The sequence below is a fragment of the Phoxinus phoxinus genome (genome assembly GCF_949152265.1).
Source record: "Phoxinus phoxinus genome assembly, chromosome: 3".
Taxonomy (NCBI): domain Eukaryota; kingdom Metazoa; phylum Chordata; class Actinopteri; order Cypriniformes; family Leuciscidae; genus Phoxinus; species Phoxinus phoxinus.
In genome coordinates this window covers 45,722-71,046 of record NC_136878.1, presented here as the reverse complement: position 1 = coordinate 71,046, position 25,325 = coordinate 45,722, and the positions used below count along the sequence as shown (strand labels likewise).

Sequence of the window (25,325 nt, the reverse complement as noted above, 5' to 3'; positions counted from 1 at the left end):
TCCTCTAATGTAGAACGTGTGTGCAGTCTAAAGCAGGAGATAGTGTCCTCTAATGTAGAACGTGTGTGCGGTCTAAAGCAGGAGATAGTGTCCTCTAATGTAGAACGTGTGTGCGGTCTAAAGCAGGAGATAGTGTCCTCTAATGTAGAACGTGTGTGCGGTCTAAAGCAGGAGATAGTGTCCTCTAATGTAGAACGTGTGTGCAGTCTAAAGCAGGAGATAGTGTCCTCTAATGTAGAGCGTGTGTGCGGTCTAAAGCAGGAGATAGTGTCCTCTAATGTAGAACGTGTGTGCAGTCTAAAGCAGGAGATAGTGTCCTCTAATGTAGAACGTGTGCGGTCTAAAGCAGGAGATAGTGTCCTCTAATGTAGAGCGTGTGTGCGGTCTAAAGCAGGAGATACTGTCCTCTAATGTAGAACGTGTGTGCGGTCTAAAGCAGGAGATAGTGTCCTCTAATGTAGAACGTGTGTGCAGTCTAAAGCAGGAGATAGTGTCCTCTAATGTAGAACGTGTGTGCGGTCTAAAGCAGGAGATAGTGTCCTCTAATGTAGAACGTGTGTGCAGTCTAAAGCAGAGATAGTGTCCTCTAATGTAGAACGTGTGTGCAGTCTAAAGCAGGAGATAGTGTCCTCTAATGTAGAACGTGTGTGCGGTCTAAAGCAGGAGATAGTGTCCTCTAATGTAGAGCGTGTGTGCGGTCTAAAGCAGGAGATACTGTCCTCTAATGTAGAACGTGTGTGCGGTCTAAAGCAGGAGATGGTGTCCTCTAATGTAGAATGTGTGTGCAGTCTAAAGCAGGAGATAGTGTCCTCTAATGTAGAACGTGTGTGCGGTCTAAAGCAGGAGATAGTGTCCTCTAATGTAGAACGTGTGTGCAGTCTAAAGCAGGAGATAGTGTCCTCTAATGTAGAACGTGTGTGCAGTCTAAAGCAGGAGATAGTGTCCTCTAATGTAGAACGTGTGTGCGGTCTAAAGCAGGAGATAGTGTCCTCTAATGTAGAACGTGTGTGCGGTCTAAAGCAGGAGATAGTGTCCTCTAATGTAGAACGTGTGTGCGGTCTAAAGCAGGAGATAGTGTCCTCTAATGTAGAACGTGTGTGCGGTCTAAAGCAGGAGATAGTGTCCTCTAATGTAGAACGTGTGTGCAGTCTAAAGCAGGAGATAGTGTCCTCTAATGTAGAACGTGTGTGCAGTCTAAAGCAGGAGATAGTGTCCTCTAATGTAGAACGTGTGTGCGGTCTAAAGCAGGAGATAGTGTCCTCTAATGTAGAACGTGTGTGCAGTCTAAAGCAGGAGATAGTGTCCTCTAATGTAGAACGTGTGTGCAGTCTAAAGCAGGAGATAGTGTCCTCTAATGTAGAACGTGTGTGCGGTCTAAAGCAGGAGATAGTGTCCTCTAATGTAGAACGTGTGTGCAGTCTAAAGCAGGAGATAGTGTCCTCTAATGTAGAACGTGTGTGCAGTCTAAAGCAGGAGATAGTGTCCTCTAATGTAGAACGTGTGTGCAGTCTAAAGCAGGAGATAGTGTCCTCTAATGTAGAACGTGTGTGCAGTCTAAAGCAGGAGATACTGTCCTCTAATGTAGAACGTGTGTGCGGTCTAAAGCAGGAGATACTGTCCTCTAATGTAGAACGTGTGTGCGGTCTAAAGCAGGAGATAGTGTCCTCTAATGTAGAACGTGTGTGCAGTCTAAAGCAGGAGATAGTGTCCTCTAATGTAGAACGTGTGTGCGGTCTAAAGCAGGAGATAGTGTCCTCTAATGTAGAACGTGTGTGCGGTCTAAAGCAGGAGATAGTGTCCTCTAATGTAGAACGTGTGTGCAGTCTAAAGCAGGAGATAGTGTCCTCTAATGTAGAACGTGTGTGCGGTCTAAAGCAGGAGATAGTGTCCTCTAATGTAGAACGTGTGTGCGGTCTAAAGCAGGAGATAGTGTCCTCTAATGTAGAACGTGTGTGCAGTCTAAAGCAGGAGATAGTGTCCTCTAATGTAGAACGTGTGTGCAGTCTAAAGCAGGAGATAGTGTCCTCTAATGTAGAACGTGTGTGCAGTCTAAAGCAGGAGATAGTGTCCTCTAATGTAGAACGTGTGTGCAGTCTAAAGCAGGAGATAGTGTCCTCTAATGTAGAACGTGTGTGCGGTCTAAAGCAGGAGATGGTGTCCTCTAATGTAGAACGTGTGTGCGGTCTAAAGCAGGAGATAGTGTCCTCTAATGTAGAACGTGTGTGCAGTCTAAAGCAGGAGATAGTGTCCTCTAATGTAGAACGTGTGTGCGGTCTAAAGCAGGAGATAGTGTCCTCTAATGTAGAACGTGTGTGCAGTCTAAAGCAGGAGATAGTGTCCTCTAATGTAGAACGTGTGTGCAGTCTAAAGCAGGAGATAGTGTCCTCTAATGTAGAACGTGTGTGCAGTCTAAAGCAGGAGATAGTGTCCTCTAATGTAGAACGTGTGTGCAGTCTAAAGCAGGAGATAGTGTCCTCTAATGTAGAACGTGTGTGCGGTCTAAAGCAGGAGATAGTGTCCTCTAATGTAGAACGTGTGTGCAGTCTAAAGCAGGAGATAGTGTCCTCTAATGTAGAACGTGTGTGCAGTCTAAAGCAGGAGATAGTGTCCTCTAATGTAGAACGTGTGTGCAGTCTAAAGCAGGAGATAGTGTCCTCTAATGTAGAACGTGTGTGCAGTCTAAAGCAGGAGATACTGTCCTCTAATGTAGAACGTGTGTGCGGTCTAAAGCAGGAGATACTGTCCTCTAATGTAGAACGTGTGTGCGGTCTAAAGCAGGAGATAGTGTCCTCTAATGTAGAACGTGTGTGCGGTCTAAAGCAGGAGATAGTGTCCTCTAATGTAGAACGTGTGTGCGGTCTAAAGCAGGAGATAGTGTCCTCTAATGTAGAACGTGTGTGCAGTCTAAAGCAGGAGATAGTGTCCTCTAATGTAGAACGTGTGTGCGGTCTAAAGCAGGAGATAGTGTCCTCTAATGTAGAACGTGTGTGCAGTCTAAAGCAGGAGATACTGTCCTCTAATGTAGAACGTGTGTGCAGTCTAAAGCAGGAGATAGTGTCCTCTAATGTAGAACGTGTGTGCGGTCTAAAGCAGGAGATAGTGTCCTCTAATGTAGAACGTGTGTGCGGTCTAAAGCAGGAGATAGTGTCCTCTAATGTAGAACGTGTGTGCAGTCTAAAGCAGGAGATAGTGTCCTCTAATGTAGAACGTGTGTGCGGTCTAAAGCAGGAGATAGTGTCCTCTAATGTAGAACGTGTGTGCAGTCTAAAGCAGGAGATAGTGTCCTCTAATGTAGAACGTGTGTGCAGTCTAAAGCAGGAGATGGTGTCCTCTAATGTAGAACGTGTGTGCAGTCTAAAGCAGGAGATAGTGTCCTCTAATGTAGAACGTGTGTGCAGTCTAAAGCAGGAGATGGTGTCCTCTAATGTAGAACGTGTGCGGTCTAAAGCAGGAGATAGTGTCCTCTAATGTAGAGCGTGTGTGCAGTCTAAAGCAGGAGATGGTGTCCTCTAATGTAGAACGTGTGCGGTCTAAAGCAGGAGATAGTGTCCTCTAATGTAGAACGTGTGTGCGGTCTAAAGCAGGAGATAGTGTCCTCTAATGTAGAGCGTGTGTGCAGTCTAAAGCAGGAGATGGTGTCCTCTAATGTAGAACGTGTGTGCGGTCTAAAGCAGGAGATAGTGTCCTCTAATGTAGAACGTGTGTGCAGTCTAAAGCAGGAGATAGTGTCCTCTAATGTAGAACGTGTGTGCGGTCTAAAGCAGGAGATAGTGTCCTCTAATGTAGAACGTGTGTGCAGTCTACAGCAGGAGATAGTGTCCTCTAATGTAGAACGTGTGTGCAGTCTAAAGCAGGAGATAGTGTCCTCTAATGTAGAACGTGTGTGCGGTCTAAAGCAGGAGATACTGTCCTCTAATGTAGAACGTGTGTGCAGTCTAAAGCAGGAGATAGTGTCCTCTAATGTAGAACGTGTGTGCGGTCTAAAGCAGGAGATAGTGTCCTCTAATGTAGAACGTGTGTGCGGTCTAAAGCAGGAGATAGTGTCCTCTAATGTAGAACGTGTGTGCAGTCTAAAGCAGGAGATAGTGTCCTCTAATGTAGAACGTGTGTGCGGTCTAAAGCAGGAGATAGTGTCCTCTAATGTAGAACGTGTGTGCGGTCTAAAGCAGGAGATACTGTCCTCTAATGTAGAACGTGTGTGCGGTCTAAAGCAGGAGATAGTGTCCTCTAATGTAGAACGTGTGTGCAGTCTAAAGCAGGAGATAGTGTCCTCTAATGTAGAACGTGTGTGCAGTCTAAAGCAGGAGATAGTGTCCTCTAATGTAGAACGTGTGTGCAGTCTAAAGCAGGAGATAGTGTCCTCTAATGTAGAACGTGTGTGCAGTCTAAAGCAGGAGATAGTGTCCTCTAATGTAGAATGTGTGTGCGGTCTAAAGCAGGAGATAGTGTCCTCTAATGTAGAACGTGTGTGCAGTCTAAAGCAGGAGATGGTGTCCTCTAATGTAGAACGTGTGTGCAGTCTAAAGCAGGAGATAGTGTCCTCTAATGTAGAACGTGTGTGCGGTCTAAAGCAGGAGATAGTGTCCTCTAATGTAGAACGTGTGTGCAGTCTAAAGCAGGAGATAGTGTCCTCTAATGTAGAACGTGTGTGCAGTCTAAAGCAGGAGATAGTGTCCTCTAATGTAGAACGTGTGTGCAGTCTAAAGCAGGAGATAGTGTCCTCTAATGTAGAACGTGTGTGCGGTCTAAAGCAGGAGATGGTGTCCTCTAATGTAGAACGTGTGTGCGGTCTAAAGCAGGAGATAGTGTCCTCTAATGTAGAACGTGTGTGCGGTCTAAAGCAGGAGATAGTGTCCTCTAATGTAGAACGTGTGTGCAGTCTAAAGCAGGAGATAGTGTCCTCTAATGTAGAACGTGTGTGCAGTCTAAAGCAGGAGATAGTGTCCTCTAATGTAGAACGTGTGTGCAGTCTAAAGCAGGAGATAGTGTCCTCTAATGTAGAACGTGTGTGCAGTCTAAAGCAGGAGATAGTGTCCTCTAATGTAGAACGTGTGTGCGGTCTAAAGCAGGAGATAGTGTCCTCTAATGTAGAACGTGTGTGCGGTCTAAAGCAGGAGATAGTGTCCTCTAATGTAGAACGTGTGTGCGGTCTAAAGCAGGAGATAGTGTCCTCTAATGTAGAACGTGTGTGCGGTCTAAAGCAGGAGATAGTGTCCTCTAATGTAGAACGTGTGTGCGGTCTAAAGCAGGAGATAGTGTCCTCTAATGTAGAACGTGTGTGCAGTCTAAAGCAGGAGATAGTGTCCTCTAATGTAGAACGTGTGTGCGGTCTAAAGCAGGAGATACTGTCCTCTAATGTAGAACGTGTGTGCAGTCTAAAGCAGGAGATAGTGTCCTCTAATGTAGAACGTGTGTGCGGTCTAAAGCAGGAGATAGTGTCCTCTAATGTAGAACGTGTGTGCAGTCTAAAGCAGGAGATAGTGTCCTCTAATGTAGAACGTGTGTGCGGTCTAAAGCAGGAGATAGTGTCCTCTAATGTAGAACGTGTGTGCAGTCTAAAGCAGGAGATAGTGTCCTCTAATGTAGAACGTGTGTGCAGTCTAAAGCAGGAGATAGTGTCCTCTAATGTAGAACGTGTGTGCAGTCTAAAGCAGGAGATAGTGTCCTCTAATGTAGAATGTGTGTGCGGTCTAAAGCAGGAGATAGTGTCCTCTAATGTAGAATGTGTGTGCAGTCTAAAGCAGGAGATAGTGTCCTCTAATGTAGAACGTGTGTGCGGTCTAAAGCAGGAGATGGTGTCCTCTAATGTAGAACGTGTGTGCAGTCTAAAGCAGGAGATAGTGTCCTCTAATGTAGAACGTGTGTGCGGTCTAAAGCAGGAGATAGTGTCCTCTAATGTAGAACGTGTGTGCAGTCTAAAGCAGGAGATAGTGTCCTCTAATGTAGAATGTGTGTGCAGTCTAAAGCAGGAGATAGTGTCCTCTAATGTAGAATGTGTGTGCAGTCTAAAGCAGGAGATAGTGTCCTCTAATGTAGAATGTGTGTGCAGTCTAAAGCAGGAGATGGTGTCCTCTAATGTAGAACGTGTGTGCAGTCTAAAGCAGGAGATAGTGTCCTCTAATGTAGAACGTGTGTGCGGTCTAAAGCAGGAGATAGTGTCCTCTAATGTAGAACGTGTGTGCAGTCTAAAGCAGGAGATAGTGTCCTCTAATGTAGAACGTGTGTGCGGTCTAAAGCAGGAGATAGTGTCCTCTAATGTAGAACGTGTGTGCGGTCTAAAGCAGGAGATAGTGTCCTCTAATGTAGAACGTGTGTGCGGTCTAAAGCAGGAGATGGTGTCCTCTAATGTAGAACGTGTGTGCGGTCTAAAGCAGGAGATAGTGTCCTCTAATGTAGAACGTGTGTGCAGTCTAAAGCAGGAGATAGTGTCCTCTAATGTAGAACGTGTGTGCAGTCTAAAGCAGGAGATAGTGTCCTCTAATGTAGAACGTGTGTGCGGTCTAAAGCAGGAGATGGTGTCCTCTAATGTAGAACGTGTGTGCGGTCTAAAGCAGGAGATGGTGTCCTCTAATGTAGAACGTGTGTGCGGTCTAAAGCAGGAGATGGTGTCCTCTAATGTAGAACGTGTGTGCAGTCTAAAGCAGGAGATGGTGTCCTCTAATGTAGAACGTGTGTGCGGTCTAAAGCAGGAGATAGTGTCCTCTAATGTAGAACGTGTGTGCGGTCTAAAGCAGGAGATGGTGTCCTCTAATGTAGAACGTGTGTGCGGTCTAAAGCAGGAGATGGTGTCCTCTAATGTAGAACGTGTGTGCGGTCTAAAGCAGGAGATGGTGTCCTCTAATGTAGAACGTGTGTGCGGTCTAAAGCAGGAGATGGTGTCCTCTAATGTAGAACGTGTGTGCAGTCTAAAGCAGGAGATGGTGTCCTCTAATGTAGAACGTGTGTGCGGTCTAAAGCAGGAGATGGTGTCCTCTAATGTAGAACGTGTGTGCAGTCTAAAGCAGGAGATACTGTCCTCTAATGTAGAACGTGTGTGCGGTCTAAAGCAGGAGATGGTGTCCTCTAATGTAGAACGTGTGTGCGGTCTAAAGCAGGAGATGGTGTCCTCTAATGTAGAACGTGTGCGGTCTAAAGCAGGAGATAGTGTCCTCTAATGTAGAACGTGTGTGCAGTCTAAAGCAGGAGATGGTGTCCTCTAATGTAGAACGTGTGTGCGGTCTAAAGCAGGAGATGGTGTCCTCTAATGTAGAACGTGTGTGCGGTCTAAAGCAGGAGATGGTGTCCTCTAATGTAGAACGTGTGTGCAGTCTAAAGCAGGAGATAGTGTCCTCTAATGTAGAACGTGTGTGCGGTCTAAAGCAGGAGATACTGTCCTCTAATGTAGAACGTGTGTGCGGTCTAAAGCAGGAGATAGTGTCCTCTAATGTAGAACGTGTGTGCGGTCTAAAGCAGGAGATAGTGTCCTCTAATGTAGAACGTGTGTGCAGTCTAAAGCAGGAGATAGTGTCCTCTAATGTAGAACGTGTGTGCGGTCTAAAGCAGGAGATAGTGTCCTCTAATGTAGAACGTGTGTGCAGTCTAAAGCAGGAGATAGTGTCCTCTAATGTAGAACGTGTGTGCGGTCTAAAGCAGGAGATAGTGTCCTCTAATGTAGAACGTGTGTGCGGTCTAAAGCAGGAGATAGTGTCCTCTAATGTAGAACGTGTGTGCGGTCTAAAGCAGGAGATAGTGTCCTCTAATGTAGAACGTGTGTGCGGTCTAAAGCCGGAGATAGTGTCCTCTAATGTAGAACGTGTGTGCGGTCTAAAGCAGGAGATAGTGTCCTCTAATGTAGAACGTGTGTGCGGTCTAAAGCAGGAGATAGTGTCCTCTTATGTAGAACGTGTGTGCGGTCTAAAGCAGGAGATGGTGTCCTCTAATGTAGAACGTGTGTGCGGTCTAAAGCAGGAGATAGTGTCCTCTAATGTAGAACGTGTGTGCAGTCTAAAGCAGGAGATAGTGTCCTCTAATGTAGAACGTGTGTGCAGTCTAAAGCAGGAGATAGTGTCCTCTAATGTAGAACGTGTGTGCAGTCTAAAGCAGGAGATGGTGTCCTCTAATGTAGAACGTGTGTGCAGTCTAAAGCAGGAGATAGTGTCCTCTAATGTAGAACGTGTGTGCAGTCTAAAGCAGGAGATAGTGTCCTCTAATGTAGAACGTGTGTGCAGTCTAAAGCAGGAGATAGTGTCCTCTAATGTAGAACGTGTGTGCAGTCTAAAGCAGGAGATAGTGTCCTCTAATGTAGAACGTGTGTGCAGTCTAAAGCAGGAGATAGTGTCCTCTAATGTAGAACGTGTGTGCAGTCTAAAGCAGGAGATAGTGTCCTCTAATGTAGAACGTGTGTGCGGTCTAAAGCAGGAGATAGTGTCCTCTAATGTAGAACGTGTGTGCAGTCTAAAGCAGGAGATGGTGTCCTCTAATGTAGAACGTGTGTGCAGTCTAAAGCAGGAGATAGTGTCCTCTAATGTAGAACGTGTGTGCAGTCTAAAGCAGGAGATAGTGTCCTCTAATGTAGAACGTGTGTGCGGTCTAAAGCAGGAGATAGTGTCCTCTAATGTAGAACGTGTGTGCAGTCTAAAGCAGGAGATAGTGTCCTCTAATGTAGAACGTGTGTGCAGTCTAAAGCAGGAGATAGTGTCCTCTAATGTAGAACGTGTGTGCGGTCTAAAGCCGGAGATAGTGTCCTCTAATGTAGAACGTGTGTGCGGTCTAAAGCAGGAGATAGTGTCCTCTAATGTAGAACGTGTGTGCGGTCTAAAGCAGGAGATAGTGTCCTCTAATGTAGAACGTGTGTGCGGTCTAAAGCAGGAGATAGTGTCCTCTAATGTAGAACGTGTGTGCGGTCTAAAGCAGGAGATAGTGTCCTCTAATGTAGAACGTGTGTGCAGTCTAAAGCAGGAGATAGTGTCCTCTAATGTAGAACGTGTGTGCGGTCTAAAGCCGGAGATAGTGTCCTCTAATGTAGAACGTGTGTGCGGTCTAAAGCAGGAGATAGTGTCCTCTAATGTAGAACGTGTGTGCGGTCTAAAGCAGGAGATAGTGTCCTCTAATGTAGAACGTGTGTGCAGTCTAAAGCAGGAGATGGTGTCCTCTAATGTAGAACGTGTGTGCGGTCTAAAGCAGGAGATAGTGTCCTCTAATGTAGAACGTGTGTGCAGTCTAAAGCAGGAGATAGTGTCCTCTAATGTAGAACGTGTGTGCAGTCTAAAGCAGGAGATAGTGTCCTCTAATGTAGAACGTGTGTGCGGTCTAAAGCAGGAGATAGTGTCCTCTAATGTAGAACGTGTGTGCAGTCTAAAGCAGGAGATAGTGTCCTCTAATGTAGAACGTGTGTGCGGTCTAAAGCAGGAGATAGTGTCCTCTAATGTAGAACGTGTGTGCGGTCTAAAGCAGGAGGTCACTGGCATAAAACAAGCTATATCAAGAGAGAGGAAAATATTTGTATTTTACTTTTGCAATAGTTCATGCATTAATTCCCAGAACAAGCCAACTAACAGGCCGTTTCATATGTAAATCATAAGTCTTGTCTTGTCAGTTCCCCCGCAGGCTCAGAATCGGCCCGTCCTGAACGGCAGCGGTCCACATCACCTGATCCTGCTGGTCGATAAAGATCCCTTCACCGGAGATGGACCGGTGACCTCGGTCAAGGTCGTCTACCGGCGGGCCAGCGCATCCACATGGAGAAGCGTAGAGGGTAACGGTGTGTGTGTGTGTGTGTGTGCTCGTGCGTGCGTGTGTGTGTGTGTGTGTGTGTGTGTGTGTGTGTGTGTGTGTGTGTGTGTGTGTGTGTGTGTGTGTGTGTGTGTGTGTGTGTGTGTGTGTGTGTGTGTGTGTGTGGTCTGTTTCTGCGTAAAACAGCTGTAACATTTCTGATCCGAGGTTATAGGGGACTGTTGCTCTTGGCAAATTCTGTAGTGTTATAAATATTTCCATTGTGCAATAGATTACAAAAAGATGATGGAAATCTGATGAGCTGAACATATTTCTGATGGTTGTCATATACAATCAGAAGAATGAGGATGAAGTCATTGCTCTGGAAAGACCCTTTCATTTCAGACTGGAGGAAAAGGCCAGAATCACTGATGCTTGTTGTTCACTACATGTAGGGGGATTTTCCCGTCTTAGCTAAATGTGTTTATTGGTGCTGGCACAAACAGAAGGACAGTGCAACTAGTGTTTAATAAGTTTGTCATTTCCAAAAGTGAAAAGAATGCAAATAGAAGGAACTAGAAAATAAGCTTTGCAGATATGTGATGATAATATAAATACAGTATACAAAGTGTGTGTGTGTGAGAGAGAGAGAGAGAGGGAGAGAGAGAGAGTTTTTGAGTTTTCAACACATTTTATTTATAACATTACAACGTCAGCAAAACATCAAATCACACATTATCTAAAAAAAACAAGAAAAATGTGCAAAAATCAAGACTTATTGTAACAAGGTAAAGATTTTTTCTTCAACTGCACAAATAGCTCCATTACAACACCATTTATGCAAAAAACTTTCTAAATCATTCATCAGTTTATAGAACTTGAAATCAAACATAACCCTTGCTTTCACCATATTTTTAAAGACAATAGCCACAGGTTCCCTTCTCTACCTTCCATTTTTTTTTTCCTGGTTAAGTAAACAGCAAGTTTGGCTTGCCCAATAAAAAAATTCAACAATTGGCTTTTTATTCTTTATTCTTTTATTCTATTCTTTGAATCCAAATCTTAGAAGAAAAAATCTCCCCAAAATTCAAGTAAAGAGCATCAAGAAAACAAAACATATCATACAGTCTTGAACATTCGAAAAAACAATGAAAAATTGTCTCCCTCGTTTTACAAAAAGGACAATCACTTGATACATTGGGATTAATTACGCTCACAAATGCATTTACAGCAACTGCGCCGTGCAAAAATCTCCATTGAATATCACCTGTGCGTTTTTCAATTGGTGGTTTGTATAAAACTCTCAACAGGTTTAAACAGGTTTAAAATCATCATCTAGACCCAATTTCTCTCTCCACACTGTATCACTGCGTTCTTTTAAGTTTGCTTTACTTAAAACTTTTACAAGACATTTATACAAAACTTTACTCTGAACATCCTGCAAACTTAACCCTTGTAGACCCCTCAGGTTCAGAAAAGGTCCAGACAGTACTTTGAGATTAGGACTAATAGAGATGGAAAGGGATCTGTATTATTAGGTACCAGTTTCCCATTATAAAATTCAGTTATCAGATTATTTTCTTCCAAAGTGAGTTTCTGTTTAAAAAGGTCCTGAATTTTTTCAACATGCCGTACCAACCGCACACCTAGATGTGTGGCCACGGACTGAGCATTATTTAAACCAGCACCAGCAATATCCAACACATTATGCAGTTTTAGTGTCTTAGTGGTAACTAAGCAATAAAGCAGTCCAGGTGTAACTTCACAAGTGACATCAAACTGAGCTCCATGCACAAGAGGTTCCTCCAAAAGCCAGTACAACGAGGAAGTCTCCTCCAGCCTCCGTTTTTCAAATAAGTCCCAAACTTTAAAAAGTCCCTTATAAAAAGGAGTCAGTCCGTTGCACTGCAGCTTACTTAAGTCCATCAAAAACAAAGCAGAGTTCAATCCCAGTCTGCCAGCTTGATTAAAAATAACATCAGCCACTTTTCTCCAGACTAGATCCTTAGGTCCTGTGAGATACCTTTGAATAAAAAGAAGTCGAAAGGCTGCCCCCCTGCTGGGCAAATGGATAAGTCCTTGTCCTCCTTCATCTCTGGGTAGAAAAAGTATGCTCTGTGGTATCCAATGAAAAGTGCTCCAAAAAAAGTCCACCATACTTGCATGAATTTTATTCAAAAGTCCATTTGGGACTTTCTACCTTTCTCTAATGTTAACCAATAAAGGTTCAATGGCAAGAGCATACAACATTCCTGAAAGTGCACAACCTTGTCTAATACCCCTGTTCATTTTCAAAGGAGCACTAAGACCACCATTAATTTTCAGTACACTCTCAACATCCTGGTACAAAACCCTAATCATGGCAATAAAACCAGAGCTGAACCCGAACTCCTCTAGCGTGCGCCAGAGATAGCTGTGTTCAACCCGGTCAAACTTTTCCTGATCTACAGAAATGAGACCAGTGTATATATCCAATAGTCTAGAGACGTCCAAAATATCCCGAATTAGATAAACATTATCAAATATAGACCTGTTAGGCACACAGTAAGTTTGATCACGATGAATAACCTGCCCAACTGCCTCCCTCAACCTACTGGCCAAAGCTTTAGAAAAGAGCTTTAAATCAGAGCACAAAAGTGAAACCGGGCGCCAGTTCTTTATTTCTTTTAAATTAACCTTTTTTTGGGTAACAGGGTAATGACGGCCCTCCTGCAGCTCAAAGGTAGCAACCCTCCGGCCAGACTATCATTGAGCACAGACAGCAAATCACCCCCCAGCACTGACTAAAACGTTTTATAAAACTCAATTGGTAGACCATCAATTCCCGGGGCCTTACCGCAATCCATGCTCCGCAGAGCAACATGCAGTTCAGATGCTGAAAGCGGCCTCTCAAGCCAAGAATTGGTCTCATCTGGAACCTTGGGCAAACCCATATAAAAGGATTTGGCCAGCTCATCTTCCTCTGTATGTTCACTTTTGTAAAGCTCAGAATAAAACAATACAGCTCTTTTTCTAATTTCCTTAGGCTCCACCATTTCCATACACTCCAATGAGTATAAAGAATGTATAAGTCTGCTTTGACCATTCTTCTTTTCCAAACCGAAGAAGAATTTAGTTGGGCCATCCATCTGTACTGCACTCTGAAAACGTGAGCGGATCAAAGCTCAGGTCATCCAGAGTTCCTTTTTTAACTTTGAGGAGCTCAATATGTCCTCGATTTCCTGTGGACTCTACCAAATTCTGCAGTCCCACTATTCCAATCTCTAAGGTTTTCATTGATTGGGAAATGTCCTTGGATACGTTGAGAGTGTACTGACGGCACAGTTGCTGTATCTCTTTTTTCCCATGATCCCACCATTGTTGTAGGGAAGAAAAATATTTTTTCCTAGAACTGAACTGTTTCCAAAAATAAATAACAACCTCTTTAAAAAAATTGTCTTGTAGCAAAGAAGTATTAAAGTGCCAATAGGCACTCTTAGACTTTAAATTAGTAATGAAAACACTACAGATTACTAGACTGATCAGAAAACCCACTTGGCAAAATCTCGCATTTCTTAATAACATAAAAATTATATTTAAAACAATAGAACCTATCCAATCTAGCCATAGAAATATAATTTTCTCTGCTAAACCGCCTGCGAACTGGGGTTGGACGTTACAAAGCATCGATGAGGAAGTGGGGCCTGGAGGACAGAGCAGTGTGTGAGTGTGGGGAGCCAGAGCAGACCGCTGAGCACATAATCACCACCTGTCCACTGTATAAACCACCTTCGGAGGCCGGCCTCTTCGACGTGGGACCTGAGATGAGAACGTGGCTGAGTTCTACTGAGCTGGACATTTGCGAAAGAAGAAGAAGAAGATTTGCTGTACAATTAAAATCCCCTCCAACAAATATGAACTCTTCCTCTTTACTGTTTGACAAAATATGACTTAATTTATCAAAAAGAACCAGCCTTTCAGGACCAACAACAGGAGCATACACATTTATAAAAACTAAAACCATTTTTTCAAATTTTGCTGTTATTTTCATTAGATTTCCATCAACAACATGTTTTATCTCATATGAAATTGGTTTAACGTTTTTCTTAAAAAGTACAGCTAAGCCACCACTACAGTGATTTTTGTGGCTTAAAATAATGAACCCATCCCATTCCATTAGCCAGTCATTCTCATTAGAAACATTACTATGAGTTTCCTGAACCAGCATTACATCAATTTTCTTTTGATTAGTCAGTTCATAAAGCATTGCTCTTTTCTCGCTGTCTCGTGCACCATTTAAATTGAATGTGCCCAATCTTATCCTACTCATAAAAAGGTAAAAAAAGCACACAAGTAACAAATACTTCAAAAAAAGAGAAAAGAAGCTTGACTGGTTCAAATTCATCGTTCAATAAATTTTGTTTTAACTTCTGGACAATTTTCTTCAGAATAAAGACTTCTTGTTCAGTGAAAACTCCAGCCTCCTTCATAAAAGCCCTGATTGAATCTATAAACAACTCACGATCTGGAAAGTAATCCTCTACATTTACACCTGTCATGCCTTTTGTTGCCTGAAGAAACGTTTTCATTTTGTCTGATGTGTAGGGTTAGGGTTAGGCACTGCGAACAGATCGCCTCTGTGAAGCTGAGCTCACAGAATCTGACGATTCACCATCACTATCCACAGCAGACTCCTCAACATTACTTGACTCTGAGTCCACCTCCCTTGGATCACCAACAGCTGTTCCATTAGCTTTTTTTACTAGCCCTTTTTTCTTTTCCTTTTCCTTTGGTCTTAGTTTTCCTTTTTAATGTCAGTGTTTTAAAAATACTCTGATCTTCTGTCATGTCCACATCTTCTACTATGACCTGCTCACTGTTACCCCTTTTCCACCAAGGCAGAGCTGGTGCTGGTTCGGAGCCAGAGCCTAGTTTCAAATCGGTTCTTTGTTTTTCGACCACCAAAGCACCAGCTCCGAACCAGTAAAAGTGGTTCTTAAGTAGCACCAAAACATTGCTGGGCTAGAAGTAAGAACCGCTTGCGTCAGGGGCTGGGGGCGGGGTTACCGTGACCAACAAAACGAAAAGAAACTTGTGACCGCCATTTTTGAAATAGTTGCTAATCGAGCTAATAGCTGCTCGATTGTAATCTCCGTCTATGCAAGTTACGGCGAGCTGCACGAACGCGTTTGATTCGCTGTGTTTGGATGCCGATGTAGGTTCGCAAAGCCATGAGCATCAATAGTAACGCAACTAACGCCATTGTTGATGTAAGGCTTGTTCGAGATGCATCGGAGCGGCGCGGACCGATCAGAGCTCCGGGAGTGTGTGGAGAGCACACGACTCCTTGTGCTTTTGGATCGCTTTCGCAGTGCTGTGATGTCATGCGGCGATCGGTCTGCGAGAAGCCGAACCATCTCGAACAAGCCTGGTGTGTTTTTGTTTGGCGCTGCCGCGCTAACGTTGCTGGGCAACATGAGATGTATACACAGTGACGTAAGATCTGGCTCTGTTGTGGCGCTCTAGACTGTGGAAAGGCAAACCGGTTCTTAGAAGACCCCGTCAGTAGAACCAACTCCGAACCGGCTCTAGCTCTAGCTCTGAACCAGCACCTGGTTCTTGCTGGTGGAAAAGGGGTATGTGTTACGATTTTCAGGACGAACCCAATTGCAGACAGCTTGCAGAACACAAGGTTTATTGATGACAAAAAACGGGGAAAAACAAAACCCACGAGGGGGCAAAACATAGACTGGACAAGGGTGACTACACTTAACTGTGACATAACTACAAGAAAACAAACAACTAATACAGGTAATAGCACAACAGCTCTTGACAAGATACTCACAGACTGACAAAGGATTAACAATGAACCGACACAGGACAGCAAACACAAGGGGATTAAATAGGGAGACTAATGATAACATAACAGGTGACACAGGTAAAGCAATAATGACGAGACGAGGATAACAAGGGGCTAGATGACGAGACAACACAAGCACATGGCCCAACAAGGCCATGTGTTCGCACATAAAACATGGGTCTGTCATGATCCTGCCTCAAGACTTAAAGAAAGACAAGGACTAGATGGCAGAATCATGACACACTGACCTCAGAAACACCACCTTCATGCACATTTTCGTTTGTGGCCACACTCTCATTTTTATTACTTTCATGATCGTCAATTCCATTTTTTCCAACAAAAGATACTGTATCACTGGTTTGTGCATGATCTGTATTACTAAGCGTTTCGCCTGTATTGTGATTCTGAGCTGCACTCTTCTCAGGGCACACGCGTATCACGTGACCCTCTTGTCCACAACCAAAACACTTCATCGAATCTGAGGTAGCAAAGATAACATAAAGAAAACCCTCAATCTTAAACTTCATGGCTAAATTAAGCTCTTCATTTTGGTTATTCAGGATCATGTGCAGCTGTCTCCTAAAAGATACAACATGTTTCAACTGTGGCGATTTGCAACTGAGTGAGACTTTCTTAACTTTTGACACAAACTTTCCGTGTCTGGACAGTTCCCTTTCAATCACTTCATTTTTAATAAACGGCAGGACATTTGACAGTATTACTCTTTTCGCTGGTTGTACTAACGGCATGACTGGAGTAAGAGAATCATTCACATCAATCCCGGCTTCTACGACTTCATTCACTTTGTCAACATTGTTCAAGAACATCACTATTGCGCTGTTCATTCTTGATGCAGAAAGAATGCAATCATGACCACCAACAGCAGCAACCGCGAGGACGCAGTCTTCCACTGAACAACGCTCCGCGGGTACGACCTTGGCGCTGTGCCGCCGCGTTAAACTTTCCAAACTCGCGTGCTGAGATGCCGCCATTGCGATCAGTGCACACTGACCGACGACACTCCTCACAGACACCTAAACTTACCTCTATTTACCTAACAACAACACAACAAAGGATAGATAAAAAGATAGAAAACTCACTCACAACGTAGAGCTCACTCCAACACACACTCACGCTGCTTCCACAAACTCCCAGCATGAGAGAGAGAGAGAGAGGGAGAGAAAGAAAGAGAGGAAGAGAGAGAGAGAGAGAGAGAGAGAGAGAGGGAGGGAGAGGGAGGGAGGGAGAGAGAGTGTGTGCGTGTGTGTGTGTGTGTGAGAGAGTGAGAGAGAGAGAGAGAGAGAGAGAGAGAGAGAGAGAGAGAAAGAGAGAGAGGGAGGGAGAGGGAGGGAGGGAGAGATAGAGAGAGAGAGAGAGAGAGAGAGAGAGAGAGAGTGTGAGAGAGTGTGATGTTTGAGTAGATACCAGATATGAATTAAAAAGAGACACATTTGGCTGTGTGTTAAACAGCGAGTGGGTCTCTGGTAAAGCTGGATAATCTTTCTCCCATGATGCACTACACTACACTGGTGCAGCTCAGTCGCCGCGGCCCAGGAGGAGCTGGCCAGCACGGGCCAGAAGCCACTTTCTCCACACAGATGCTCGGTAAGAACTCTTCCTTAACACTAACCCTAACCCTACTGACGCTCAACAACATCTAATATTCACCCAATGAGGAGATCTTAAAGTGTGTGTGTTCTGTCCTCAGAGGGTGTGAAACTGACGGCTGTCAATCAGACCTCGCTGGTCCTGTCGTGGGACGCGGCTCCTGCCGACGCCACCTGGGTTTACGAGATCACGTGTCAGCAGGTCGTAGCTTTAGGAACCGTGAGGAGATTCCAGCTTGCGTCCAACTCCTCCAGTCTCCATCTGAGCGAGCTGAAACCCGGACACAAGTACCAGTGTAGGGTGACGACGACCAGCAGCGCCACAGATCTGCCCTGTCCCACCGCCAGCGCCTGGACGCTCAGCGACCGTAAGCATGATGTGATATCTCCTCATCTATATGGATTCCTGTTGTTACTGTTACAGAAGATTACCTGGACATTTCCTAAACTTGTATATCTATATCTCATCTGAAAGCTCTCTTGATGTCTCTCATCCACCCGGGTCTCGCCAATTAATTTCTAAAGTTCTGTTGACATTGCACACTGATTGATAGAGACTTCACAGAAACTCATGAAGTTGATGCCTCATTGTGCACAATGAACAGTTTAGAGTTGTGCGAAAGGATAGTTTACACTTACAGGCGATCAAACAATGAAGCATATATAGCACTGTATGTATGTGTACAAGTAGCATTTGTACTAGTGGCGAGTTGGTGGGAGTAATTCATTGGTTATGCGTTGATCCATCAGAGCTTCCTCCTCCTCCTGCCAACATCTCCGCCTGCAACATCAGTGACAGCTCAGCCTTCATCACCTGGTGTGTGTCCGAGGGTCACTCCATCTCCAGAGCTGTCATCCGCTACCAGCGGGCGGAGCAGAAGGACTGCAGCCAGCAGGTGGAGCTCGGCGTGCAGCCGGACCAGACCAGCATGAGCTTCCAGCTCCGGGGCCTGAGGGCCGACAGCACCTACCTGCTGGAGCTCTGGACCCTCAACAACATGGGAGAGAGTGTGGATCGGCCACAGGTCATCCTCCAGACGCTGACCCCACAGGAGAGCAAACGTGAGTCTGAGATCCAACCTTCCTATGTGTCTTCATCCAGTGCAACTCAAAGCTTCCACTACTGGAGTCAGAGTCTGGTTTTCAAGTGAATCAGTGCAATTATGCGTGTAAATATTCTAGAAATTCCCAACCCTCTCTGATGTTACGCTGTACACGGGCGGTGAAAATTTTTCTATTTTGAGAAATACTTTCTTCATTCAAGTCATGAGGGGAAGTAAATGGCAGAATTATAATTTCTGGGTGTTCCATTAAGTCTGTAGGTTGACTAAAGTGAGCAGCCTTCTGAACCACAGAATGGCAGATGAGACTGGCCGTACACACTGCGAGAGTAACACTGCCCTCTACAGGCACGGATCACTTACTGTTTATAAATCAGAATCAGAAAGAGTTTTATTGCAAGCCAAGTTACCTTCATTTATATAGCGCTTTTAACAGTATGGATTGTTTCAAAGCAGCTTTACAGTGATAGATAATAATAAAAATTAGTGTAACAGTGAAGTTGCGAAGATCATTAGTCATTAACTTAGACACCGTTCATTAGTCATTAACTTAGACACCGTTTTAACAGAAAACCCTTAACGCGCTCCGGCCGCCCACCCGCACAAAAAGTGCCTGGTGTCTCGAAAACGCACTCCCTGAAATAGGTTTGAAGGTGCAAACGATTATCCGTTTTCTCTGCGCAAACCTCAAAAACGCAAACCTGCGAAAAACACAGACGCCACACATACGGATACTGGATCCGGCGGACAGCGGGATAAACCTCGGGATAAACGGAGAGACTAATATTAGCGTAGATATTAGGGCTATATATAATATTATATATTTTTTATATATATATATATATTACCCTAATATTTATGGGAAGTGTTCCCGGTCCCGGCTGATCTAAACAATGCAGCCTAACATTGAGTTATAGAAGTCTATAATGTGTTATGTGAATGCTAGGCCGAAGAGATGTGTCTTTAATCTACACTCTAAAAAATGTTGGTTTGTTTTAACCCAAATTTGGGTGAAATATGGACAAACCCAGTCGTTGGGTTACATTTTTTAATTAAAAATGTTAACCCAACAGTTGGGTTTGTCCATATTTGACCCAAATTTGGGTTAAAACAAACCAACATTTTTTAGAGTGTAGATTTGAACTGACAGAGTGTGTCTGCTTCCCGGACAATGGTAGGAAGACTGTTCCAGAGTTTTGGTGCTAAATAGGAAAAGGATCTACCGCCAGCAGTCGATTCTGATATTCTAGGTATTTTTAACTGGCCGGAGTTTTGAGATCGCAGTAGACGTGAAGGACTATAATGCGTTAAGAGCTCGCTCAAGTACTGCGGAGATAAACCATTTAGTGCTTTGTAAGTAATCAGCAATATTTTAAAATGTATACGATGTTTAATAGGCAGCCAATGCAGTGTTGACAGAACGGGGCTAATATGGTCATACTTCCTGGTTCTGGTAAGAACTCGAGCGGCTGCGTTTTGAACTAGCTGTAGTTTGTTTGTTAAGCGTGCAGGGCAACCACCCAGTAGAGCATTACAATAATCTAGCCTTGAGCTCATCAACGCATCAACTAATTGTTCCGCATTTGTCAATGAGAGCATATGGCGTAATTTAGATATATTTTTAAGATGAAAAAAATGCGGTTTTACAGATACTAGACACGTGACTTTCAAATGAAAGATTGGTATCAAAGAGCACACACACACACACACACACACACACACACACACACACACACACACACACACACACACACACACACACACACACACAGAGGTTCCTAACCGACGACGAAGACTTAACAGAGCAGCCATCAAGTGTTAGACAGTACTCTAGATTATTACGTGTGGAAATCTTTAACCCTAACCCTAAACTTGTGATTGATAAGACATCTCTTCATTTAATGCTACAAACTGATAACGGTCAGATAAGTATGATTTAAACCATGCTAGTGCAATTCCACTAATGCCAACATAATGTTCGAGTCTATTTAAAAGGATGTTGTGGTCAATGGTGTCAAATGCAGCACTAAGATCCAGTAACACTAATAGAGAGACACAACCACGATCGGATGATAAGAGCAAATCATTTGTGACTCTAACGAGAGCTGTCTCGGTACTATGGTACGGTCTAAATCCGGACTGAAAATCCTCGCAGATATCATTTCTTTCTAAATAGGAACATAGTTGTGAAGATACTGCTTTTTCTAATATCTTTGACAGAAATGGTAGATTAGAGATCGGCCTGTAATTGACTAATTCTGTAGGATCAAGTTGCGTTTTTTTAACAAGCGGTTTAATCATAGCTAGCTTAAAGGTTTTTGGTACGTTTTCAGCAGCTTAGTCGGTATAGGGTCTAACATACATGTTGTCGATTTAGATGATTTAACGAGTTTAGAAAATTCTTCCTCTCCTATAGCAATGAATGAATCAAATTTTCCCTCAGGGAGACTACAATGCACTTCCTGATGCGATACTGTATTAGACGGTTGCATAGTTATAATTTTTTTCCTGATATTATCAATCTTGTAAATACCTAGGATTATGTTTATTTTCTTCTAATAGGGTTGAAAAATAAGCAGATCTAGCAGCTTTTAAAGCCTCTCTGTAAGCAATCGAGCTCTCCTTCCATGAAGTCCGAAACACCTCTAGTTTTGTTTTCTTCCAGTTGCGCTCCATGTTTCTGGCTGCTCTCTTAAGGGCCTGAGTGTGTGTGTGTGTGAGTGTGTGTGTGTGAGTGTGCTCGTTGTGCCACGGCGCTGGACTATGTTCTTTAATCTTCTTTAAGCGCAGCGGAGCAACTGTGTCTAAAGTGCTGGAAAAGAGAGAGTTAAAAGTTTCTGTTGCAATATCAAGTTCTTCTAAGCTATCCGGGATGCTGAGATGATGAAACTGATTAGGAAGATTATTGATAAAGCAATCTTTAGTAGCAGAAGTGATCGGTCTAACATATTTATAACACGGAGTCGGCTTTGCAGCCTTGGCTAAATGTAATTTACACGAGACTAGATAATGATCTGAGATGTCATCGCTCTGCTGCAGTATTTCAACGGCATCAACATCTATTCCATGTGATAGTATTAGATCTAGAGTATGATTACGGCAATGAGTCGGTCCTGACACGTGTTGTCTAACTCCAATTGAGTTTACAATGTCTTTAAATGCCAATTTAATAATGTATATTAAAATCACCAACAATTAGTACTTTATCAGCAGCCAGTACTAATTCTTATAAAAAGTCATCAAATTCTTTGATAAATTCTGTATGGTACCCAGGTGGCCTGTATACAGTAGCCAGCACAAATCTCAAACGTGATTTATCATTTACACTAGATATTGTTATATTAAGCACCAACACTTCAACAGAATTATATTTAAGCTAGATTTCTTAGTAATTCTGAAAATATAACCATAAATTAGAGCAACACCTCCTCCTTTGCGTTTCAGACGAGGTTCATGTTTATAACCGTAATCTTGTGGGGTTGACTCATTTAAAGCAATGTAATCGTTTGGTTTTAGCCAGGTTTCTGTTAAACACAGCACATCTAGGTTATAATCTGTAATCATATCATTAACTATTAGCGCTTTTGAAGTAAGAGATCGAATACTCAGCAACCCAAGCTTTATCATTTGCTCATCCGTATTATATCTGTTTTTTATTTGTTGAACATCAATTAAATTTTCATCCTTAGATAGGTTTGGATTTTTTTTGTATTTCCTAATTCGGGGAACAGACACAGTCTCTATATGATGATATCTAGGTGAAAGAGTCTCTATATGATGATATCTAGGTGAAAGAGTCTCTATGTGATGATATCTAGGTGAAAGAGGCTCTATGTGATGATATCTAGGTGAAAGAGTCTCTATATGATGATATCTAGGTGAAAGAGTCTCTATATGATGATATCTAGGTGAAAGAGGCTCTATATGATGATATCTAGGTGAAAGAGTCTCTATATGATGATATCTAGGTGAAAGAGGCTCTATGTGATGATATCTAGGTGAAAGAGGCTCTATGTGATGATATCTAGGTGAAAGAGGCTCTATATGATGATATCTAGGTGAAAGAGGCTCTATATGATGATATCTAGGTGAAAGAGTCTCTATATGATGATATCTTATGGCAAGCCGTTTTAACATTTAATCATTTAAGCCTACTAGTATCTATTTTCATGCTACTAGTACTTATTTTTTAGATACTAGTATCTATTCCATTAAGTACTAGTACTTATTCATTAGATACTAGTACTTATTCATTAGATACTAGTGCTTATTCTTTAGATACTAGTGCTTATTCTTTAGATACTAGTACCTTTTTAAAGATACTAGTACTTATTCATTAGATACTAGTACCTAATAAATAGATACTAGTACTTATTCAATAGATACTAGTACTTATTCATTAGATACTAGTACTTATTCAATAGATACTAGTACTTATTCATTAGATACTAGTACTTATTCATTAGATACTAGTACTTATTCATTAGATACTAGTACTTATTCATTACATACTAGTACTTATTTAATAGATACTAGTACTTATTCATTAGATACTAGTACTTATTTAAATAGTGACTAGTAACTATTTTTTTGTTACTAGTAAAAAAAAACTTTTTTTGCCATTGACTATGGCAAGCCGTTTTAACATTTAATCATTTAAGCATACTAGTATCTATTTTCATGCTACTAGTACTTATTTTTTAGATACTAGTATCTATTCCATTAAGTACTAGTACTTATTCATTAGATACTAGTACTTATTCATTAGATACTAGTGCTTATTCTTTAGATACTAGTGCTTATTCTTTAGGTACTAGTACTTATTCAATAGATACTAGTACTTATTCATTAGATACTAGTACTTATTCATTAGATACTAGTACTTATTCATTAGATACTAGTACTTATTCATTAGATACTAGTACTTATTCATTAGATACTAGTACTTATTTAATAGATACTAGTACTTATTCATTAGATACTAGTACTTATTTAAATAGTGACTAGTAACTATTTTTTTGTTACTAGTAAAAAAAAACTTTTTTTGCCATTGACTTCTATGGGATCTGTCATTTAGATATCAACTATTCACTTCTGACTAGTATCTATTCCAATTGTGACTAGTACATATATATTAGATACTAGTACTTATTCATTAGGTACTAGTACTTATTTTTTAGATACTAGTACATTTTAATAGATACTAGTACCTATTAAATAGATACTAGTACCTATTAAATAGATACTAGTACTTATTCATTAGATACTAGTACTTATTCTTTAGATACTAGTGCTTATTATTTAGATACTAGTGCTTATTATTTAGATACTAGTACTTATTCATTAGATACTAGTACTTATTCATTAGATACTAGTACTTATTCATTAGATACTAGTACTTATTCATTAGATACTAGTACTTATTTAATAGATACTAGTGCCTATTTATTAGATACTAGTATTTATTCCAAATGTTACTAGTAACATTTTAAATTTTACTAGTAAGATTTTTAATTGAACTCTACCGTGGCCGTTCTGACTAGTCATAACATAAGACTAGTAAAAAAGCAGTTGTGACTAGTAAAATAAGAATAGTTACTAGTAACAATTACAAAAGATACTAGTGTCTAATAAATAGGTACTAGTATCTATTGAATAAGTACTAGTATCTAATGAATAAGTACTAGTATCTAATTAATAGATACTAGTATCTAAATAATAAGCACTAGTATCTAAAGAATAAGTACTAGTATCTAATGAATAAGTACTAGTATCTATTTAATAGGTACTAGTATCTATTTAATAGGTACTAGTATCTATTAAAAGGTACTAGTATCTAAAAAATAAGTACTAGTACCTAATGAATAAGTACTAGTATCTAATATATATGTACTAGTCACAATTGGAATAGATACTAGTCAGAACTGAATAGTTGATATCTAAATGACAGATCCCATAGAAGTCAATGGCAAAAAAAAATTTTTTTTTACTAGTAACAAAAAAATAGTTACTAGTCACTATTTAAATAAGTACTAGTATCTAATGAATAAGTACTAGTATCTATTGAATAAGTACTAGTATCTAATGAATAAGTACTAGTATCTAATGAATAAGTACTAGTATCTAATGAATAAGTACTAGTATCTAATGAATAAGTACTAGTATCTAATGAATAAGTACTAGTATCTAATGAATAAGTACTAGTATCTATTGAATAAGTACTAGTATCTATTGAATAAGTACTAGTATCTATTGAATAAGTACTAGTATCTAATGAATAAGTACTAGTATCTATTAAATAAGTACTAGTATCTAATGAATAAGTACTAGTACCTAAAGAATAAGCACTAGTACTTAATGGAATAGATACTAGTATCTAAAAAATAAGTACTAGTAGCATGAAAATAGATACTAGTAGGCTTAAATGATTAAATGTTAAAACGGCTTGCCATAATAGATACTAGTATCTAAAAAATAAGTACTAGTAGCATGAAAATAGATACTAGTAGGCTTAAATGATTAAATGTTAAAACGGCTTGCCATAGATATCTAGGTGAAAGAGTCTCTATATGATGATATCTAGGTGAAAGAGTCTCTATATGATGATATCTAGGTGAAAGAGGCTCTATATGATGATATCTAGGTGAAAGAGTCTCTATATGATGATATCTAGGTGAAAGAGGCTCTATATGATGATATCTAGGTGAAAGAGGCTCTATATGATGATATCTAGGTGAAAGAGTCTCTATATGATGATATCTAGGTGAAAGAGTCTCTATATGATGATATCTAGGTGAAAGAGTCTCTATATGATGATATCTAGGTGAAAGAGGCTCTATGTGATGATATCTAGGTGAAAGAGTGTCTATGTGATGATATCTAGGTGAAAGAGGCTCTATATGATGATATCTAGGTGAAAGAGGCTCTATATGATGATATCTAGGTGAAAGAGTCTCTATATGATGATATCTAGGTGAAAGAGGCTCTATATGATGATATCTAGGTGAAAGAGTCTCTATGTGATGATATCTAGGTGAAAGAGGCTCTATATGATGATATCTAGGTGAAAGAGTCTCTATATGATGATATCTAGGTGAAAGAGGCTCTATATGATGATATCTAGGTGAA

General features: G+C 41.4%; 1 protein-coding gene across 3 annotated transcripts in view; it reads left to right on the top strand.

The window, feature by feature from the left end:
* tek (TEK tyrosine kinase, endothelial) overlaps positions 1 to 25,325 on the top strand; it is a 77,176-nt gene that overhangs the window by 33,358 nt on the left and 18,493 nt on the right. For 2 of the 3 annotated variants that reach the window (XR_013797035.1, XM_079608578.1), the window contains exons 10-13: positions 9,575 to 9,739; positions 17,000 to 17,134; positions 17,238 to 17,504; positions 17,887 to 18,198. Coding sequence is in view for 2 of the 3 variants with exons in the window: in XM_079608578.1 (XP_079464704.1) it covers positions 9,575 to 9,739; positions 17,000 to 17,134; positions 17,238 to 17,504; positions 17,887 to 18,198 (879 nt within the window). In the remaining variant the exon portion in view is untranslated. The remainder of the gene's footprint in view (positions 1 to 9,574; positions 9,740 to 16,999; positions 17,135 to 17,237; positions 17,505 to 17,886; positions 18,199 to 25,325) is intronic. The other variant, XM_079608579.1, reaches the window with a different exon arrangement.